General features: G+C 43.0%; 1 protein-coding gene across 1 annotated transcript in view; it reads left to right on the top strand.

Annotated features, from left to right (window-relative positions):
* Positions 1-7254, top strand: part of LOC102493624 (ankyrin repeat domain-containing protein 26) — a 130857-nt gene that overhangs the window by 20305 nt on the left and 103298 nt on the right. The window contains exon 7 of the mRNA XM_027766057.1: positions 2260-2290. Within this exon, the coding sequence (XP_027621858.1) occupies positions 2260-2290 (31 nt within the window). The remainder of the gene's footprint in view (positions 1-2259; positions 2291-7254) is intronic.

Here is a 7254-nt window from a genome sequence, read left to right as displayed (position 1 = left end):
TTTCTCGCTTTCTGTCTCTCTTTCTCTCTCTCTCTGTCTGGCGAGTGCATGCGCCCTATAGCAAAAAAACCTCTCCAAAAAAAGAAAAAGTACAAAATTGAAGGGCAGCAGGTGGTATGGTGGCACTGAACTGCCACCTGGCTGATTGCAGTTTGAGTCCCAGACCCGGTAACTTGAAAATCATGACAGGTGCACATGTGTGTGTATCCAGAATCTGAGAGGAGAAGGGACTGTAATGTGGACAAAGCCTTAGTGGGGGTGAATTCTCATTTTCCTTCTCTCTGTCTCTCTCTAGCAAGCACATGTAACCTGTGGCAAAGCCAAAAAAACAAAACAAAAACAAAAACAAAAGAAGCTTAAGCACTATCAAGCATGTTACTATGTTCCCTAGATGTGTCTTCAAATATTATTGAACAATCTGAATTATATGAGGACACTATTAATTTAGTAGAAATTTACTAAAATACTTGAGTACATTAGGTTTTGCATGTTACAGGAGACACAATTATGGAATATACAATTTTTCTCTTAGGTGCTTACTATAGAAAAGAGCTGTCTCTAGGGCCTGCAGTGTGGTGGTGAAGGTGGGTTGATCCCACATGACTGACATTGAGGTTGGAGTCACATGCCCATGGTGTGAAAAATACACCAGCCGTGCATGTTCACTGGCCCCACATGTTCTCAAAATCACTGGGCTGGGACTCCAACCATGCAATGGCCATGTGGGATCCAGCACCTTACCACCTGCTGGTCTGTGATAGGGTGTTTTATCCTAAACTGAACAGTTTTGACTGAAGAGCTGGAGATGTTGTGTTGTGTGGCAAAAAAATAAGTGTACTGGGACCAGCAGTTGGCATAATGGCTATGTCACTGTACTCCCATGTAGTCTACTGCAGTTCAAGTCCTGGACCTGGTTGCTTAAAACTCACTCTGGGCGCATGTGCATGTGTGAGTTCAAGATGGCGCTCAACGGAAGCCCGCTGAGCGTTCAAAACAGTAAACACCTTTAAGGAAGTAGAGCAGTGGGGAGCATGGAGAGCACGGGAACACCGCATGCAACCAATCCTCTTTCGAGGACTGGCTTCCGTGCACGTGGACAATGATCTGATTGGCTAGGGGCCCTTTATAAGGCCCCGGGGAAAGGGAAAGGAAGGAAGAAGACTGTACAGAGCCTGGGGAAATAAAGTGCTGAAGAGAAGACCGTCTCAGAGTCGTCTGTTGCGCGACAGCTTAATCTCATGCCAGGTGCGTGTGCGTGCCCAAGATCCCAAGAGGAGAATGAAGGAGAAGAGATTGTGGTGTGGCCATCCCCCCTTGGGGGTGATTTCTCACTTTCTGTCTCTCTGTCTCTGGCAAATGCACATACCCTATAGCAAAAACCTCTCAAAAAAAAAAAAAAAGGGGGAAAAGAAGAAAAAAAGTAAGTGTACTTTCTTTCTCCCTGCTCCTGGTGTTATTAGTCCAGGAAAATCTCGCTGTTTGACACCGTCAGCATATGACACTGCTTCTGCTAATGAGACCATTTCTGTTGGTTTAGTAATGCTCACTTACAATTGCAGTCATTTTGTAAGACAGTTCACTCATAGATATCAAATTTCAAGAAATCCCATTCTTCCTTGCTTGACAAATACAGAGAGGAAGAGTTTGTAATGTATTATAGGTGCGCCTCACTTAATGACTGAAACCAAGTTCCCTCCTGGGAAGTGAATTAGTTATTAAGCAAGGAGCTTAAAGACGGATGTCTTGTGGTGTGTTGTGGCACCATGCGAGTATATATTTTTCAATAGATATCATGTGACAACAGACTAGAATAATGTATTTATATATATATATATATACACATAGCATATGTTAGAAAACTGCCAAAAGGCAACAGGACACATTGCAACACAATAGATCTGGCACACCCATTCATATTTATTCTGAATACTATATTGGTGCACAGTAAAGTACAAATTTGTAAATAAGATATGTGGTCATGTATGACTGCTTTGTGTAGTTTCTGACTATGGGAACAAGGCAAAGACTAGCAGACACTCACACAGACTGGGAGAACTGGTCATGAGTCTGAGTAGCTGTTAAACTAGTGGGTTGTTGAGCGAAGATAGGCTGTAATTGGCCGCCAATTGTATAATCAGTGTTCATTTTAGTGTCTTCTCCCAGGTACAGTCTCAAAGAGTATGTTGCAACAAAGCATGAATTTGAAATTCTTTATTTGGTTCCTATTGATTTTAAGTGTTTCACTTTTTTCTTTAACAGTGCATAAAGGTTCTGGAGACTCTATAAAAAGGTAAGATTTTAGAGATTCTTAAAAATTGAGAGTTAACTAAAGGAATGCAGAGAAGAGACTGGAGTAGACACCATATTATGTGCTTAACTTTTGTTATCTGTTACCACAGCAGGTTTGCAAAGTAGCTGTACTTCTTACTAATGAGGCAATTGTTTTTCTTGCTGTTTCTTTTGTCATTTTTTTTAAAAAATTTTCTACCAGCTAAATATTCCCAATTTTTCTATAGACAGAGTCAAAAGCACATAGAATTTTGAAGTTCTAAGCAATCTTAGAGATTAAGCAAAACACTCAGAATCTACTCTGTACCTCCACCTGCTTTTCACATCCTGGCCAGTGGTTGTTTGGGTGGAGAAAATGAAACGCAAAGAGATGAAAGTGTCTTATCCATGTATAGGAAGCAACAGAAATGGCATTTGAACACAGGTTCCTTCATTCTAAGCCCTGTCCTCTTTCTTCTTTATCATCTTGTGTGTGTTTTATTCGCAGAAACTGGTAGTGGGTATAGAGTACCTAATAGAAAAAAGCAAAAGTGAAATCAGTGGGGGAAGGCCTAATTTGAAGTACAATAATGAGTGGGTTGGATAAGAAGAAGGGTTTTAGAAAAGAGGTCAGAATATTAGGGGTTTTGGCATATTTGGTAAAGATAAATCACAGGAATAGGGCCAACAAATGACATGGTGGTTAAAGCATTGCACTCCATATGGCTAACTGCAGTTCAAGTCCTGGACCTGGTGGCTTGCTTTCTCACTTCTGTCTGCCTCCACACATGCCCTATAGCAAATGTTAAAACAATAGCAATAATAAATAAAATAAATCATTCTTTTAAAAATTGCAGGAATAAAAGGCAATATATTGGGAGTCTTCTAGAAAGAAACATTAAAAACAGGGAATTCAAGGGAGTACTGAATAGGTTTCTACTTTTTGGTTGATTTGTTTAGTTGGAAGAACTCACAAAGTTCACAATTTCTATTGGGAGATTTGGAAGATGTTGAAATAATTTGAGCCCTGAGAGAAATCTCAATAGCAGATAGGAATGCAGTATTATCTACTTCCACCCGAAGTCACTGAGGGTGACTTAGAGCTTGAGCACTAGGGTACTGGAGAGTAGTGAACTAAATAGATAGATGGCCCAGCAGGAGTCTCCTGGACTCTACCCATTTTCCTCATTCACTAAAGTCTTTCCCATGTATACTTAGGACAGGGCAGAAGGAAGATAGGTTGGCAAATCGGCCATGGAGCTTCACATGGGTAGTTGGAAACATGGCTATTCTGGGAGTGGGCGACAGAAACTCCATGTAGCTTGTTTTCTAGGAGCGGTGAAATAGCTCCTCCTCTTAGTTGGTTGAGGCCATCCTTGTTTTAGGACTCTGTGCCTCTGTAGGCTAAAGATTGGAAGGTTGGAGACCACTACTGAACCCTGGAGAAGAGAGATCAGGGGGGGGAGCCCAAAAGAAGGAAGAAACATATGTATATATATCTTCTGAATAGAGCAGAACCTATGTAGTGAAAAATAACTGGATTTTATCATCTTTAATGTTTTATTACCTTTGGGAATAATATTTCTAACAAGAACATATATACTTATTCTTTGGCTTGTGTATATTTAGCTTTCAAACATTTCAAATGTAACAGGGGACAGGACTGTTAGTTTTAAGTTGAGGAAAAGCAGTGGGGCCTTGGAACTGAGACTTGCCATTTTTGAGTTATAAGTATCAGTCCTCAAATAGACACAGAAAATAGAGAAAGGACATTGTATTTTTCTTTTCAGTTGCCACTTAATACATACACTTTCTGGAGAGACACAGAGAGGGAGAGGGAGGAAGCACTCCCCAAGTGGTGTGGTCACACTGTAATTCCTTCTTCTCCATTTCTGCATCCTGTTAGGATTTTGGGTGCACATGCACATGTGCCTGGCTTGTTTTTCGATTTTCCAGGGCCAGAATTTGAACAGCCTTTGGCAAAGTGGGATTCTGCTCCCTTCATAGGAGGCAGTAGGGTCCTTCCTGGAGTGTACTTTTATATCTAGTTTTAGGTTATCAGATTTGTTCAGGTTCAGGTAGGATTTTTCAGTTCAGGCTTAATGGCAATTTGTGAAGACAAATTATTCTCAGGCTCTGCCATAATATTGGCTCCTTCATCATTATAGAACTAAGAGTGAGTTTTCACTGAATAGTTCTTATGTTGGGAGAGGTGGAGGCAGAAATAGATTGTGAAAAGCTTTTTCAAAACAGAGGTTGTATTAGTCTGTTACTGTGTGGCTAAAGAGAAATACCCAAGACTGGGTGAGCTCTAATGGATAGGTTTATTTGGTTTTTGATTCTGGGCTGGTTAGTCAAAAAGCATGGCCCGGCCTCTAGTTGTGAGTCAGAACATGGCCACGAGAGACAGACAAGTCAGCGGCCACAGCAGAAAGAAAGACAGGAAAAGGAAGAGGAAGAAGAAACAGACTGCTTCCTCTGTGTATGCTCTCAGCTGATTGGAAGAGGTGCCTTTTCGTTAGGCATTACCTCTCACCACCTCCCAAAGCTACTGAACCTTTAGGGGACAGATCATTACCCAACTCATAGTGTCTCACCTCTGGATCCCAAAGTTCACGTCTTTCTCATATATAAATCACTAACATCTCAGATTGGCTCAGGCAGACAGATTCCACATGCAAAACAGCATTGTTTGAATCCTGGACCTAGTAGCTTGAGAAACATGCCAGGCACATGTAAATGGCTGCTGACAATTCTGAGAGGAGGGAGAGATGAAGGAGAAGGACTGCAGTGTGATCACTCTCCATGTGTGGATGCTTTCTCTTCTCCCTGTCGGTCTCTGGTGAGCTCATGCACCTTCTAGCAAAATATAAAGTAAGACAAAATAAAATAAAACAAAACCTCATTCTAATAGTCTCAAAAGTCTTAGCGTGTTTGAGCTGAAACTCCTAAGTCTCATCTGATATCTGGGCACACTCCTTTCAGCTGTGGCCCTGTAAAAAATAAGAAAAGACATTAGCAAATTCCCAGATGTGATGGGGCAGGGATAGGGCAGAAATTCCCATTCTACCAAAGGAAAGGAGCAAGGGGCTCAAGCAAGTTCAAAACTCCCAAGGGCAGACTTTAGATCTGAGAGCATTGGAACAATCATGTGGGGCTTAATGCCCACATCCTCCAGTGCCGGTTGGGCCTCTCAATCCCTGGGAAGCCCTGTCCCCATGGCTTTGCTGGTTACAGCCCACATGGAGTTGGATTCTTACAGCATGACCACTGTATGCTGCTGATGGGTTTGCAGTTCTGATTCCTCAAGGATGGATCTGCCCTGCAGCTCTAGTAGGCATAGACATCTTGGTGGGTGTTCTGGTTCAACCCTATATTTCTGCGTGGTGCTGCTCTACTGAAGGCTCTCAGCAGTTCTGTCCATGTTGTAGGCCCATGCCTGAGCTTCCAGGCTTTTCAGTGCATCTTTTGAGATCTAGATGGAGGCTACCACACCCCCACAGCTCTCGCCTTCTGCACACTTGCAGAATCACTGTAGCAGCACATATAGTCCAATGTGGATGTGGATGCTGGTGCTGCTGACGCCTCCCTCAGTCTTCAGCATTTACCTTGCTTCAGACTGGTTTGAGCTGCACCTGGAGCTGACTGAGCCATAGCTGGAGTAACTAGGTGCTGCTCTGGGAGCTCCAGGCTGTCCAGGGCAATTTACATGTCTCAGACCCTTTCCTGGCAACTCTCTTAGGACTTTGTGCTTGTGATAGGAGGAACAGCACTGAAGATCTTTGAGATACCCTCAGGGCCTTCTATCCATTTTCTTTTTTATTAGCATCTGGGTCTCTTCTATCAGTGCAAATGTCTTTTCAAGTGATGACTCAACCACACTTTTAGCGTTCTCTAACAGCTTCTTAGCTCATGTATGGTTGGAGTGGGGATTTTCCAAATCTTTCTACTCTGTTTCCTTTTTCCTTTGAACTTTACTAAAACAGCTGGGGAAAATCGATTGTTTAGAAATTTCTTCGGGGCCAGAAGGTGGTGTTTTGGTTAAGGTGACTGAATCCTACATGGCCAACTGTGCCATTTACATTCTGTGTACACCCAACAGAGTGAGACAGACAGAGGGGCAGGCAGTGAGAAGTGCCCACCCAGGGAGGATAGCCGTGCCACAGGCCCTTCACTTACATTCTTTTCTTGGGATTTTGGGCACACACACACACCCCTAATGTTTTTCAAGCTGCCGGGTCTAGGGCTCAAATTGCATGGTCAGTCATGTGAGATCCAGCTGCTTTAACCATTAGGCCACCTGCAGTCCCTGATCACCGTTCTTAACTGCACAACACCTTAGGGCATGGGCATAATGTAGCCAAGTTTTTTTCTACTTCATAACAAGGGTGATCTTTTCTCGTTTCCTTTGTTTCTGAAACCAGCCTTCACCGTCTATATTTCTATCAGTATTCTGGTCACAGACCCTTAACTAATCTTTTTTATTATTATTTTTTTTGAGAGGTTTTTGCTATAAGGTGCATGCGCTTGCCAGACAGACAGAGAGACAGGAAAGCGAGAAAGCAACCCCCAGGGGTGATGGCCACACCGCAATCCCTTCTCATCCGTTCTCTTCTCAGGATCTTGGGCACGCACGCACATGCATCCGGCGTGAGTTTAAGCCACCGGGTCCAGGACGTGAACCGCGGTCGACTACATGGGATTCCAGCGACATAGCCATTATGCTAACTGCTGGTCCCGACCCTTAACTAATCTTTAATAAGTTTTTTTTTCACTTCTTATCTACTCTTCTGCCAAGCCTTCACTTTAATCTAGGCTTTTATTAACCTGATTCTCCAAATTCTTAAGAACCTCTGCCTGTTACCCTGTCCTGCTGGGACCATGCAGTTAACACAAGCTGAGTATGAAAGAACTGCCCCTCAGGCCTAGAGCAAGGACTCGGCTGAGGAGAACTGTTTGCAAGGTCAACAGTTTTACGAGTTCTGG

The sequence above is a fragment of the Tupaia chinensis genome, unplaced genomic scaffold, assembly GCF_000334495.1.
Source record: "Tupaia chinensis unplaced genomic scaffold, TupChi_1.0 Scaffold140464_1, whole genome shotgun sequence".
Lineage (NCBI taxonomy): Eukaryota > Metazoa > Chordata > Mammalia > Scandentia > Tupaiidae > Tupaia > Tupaia belangeri.
This window is presented reverse-complemented; position numbering and strand designations above follow the sequence as displayed.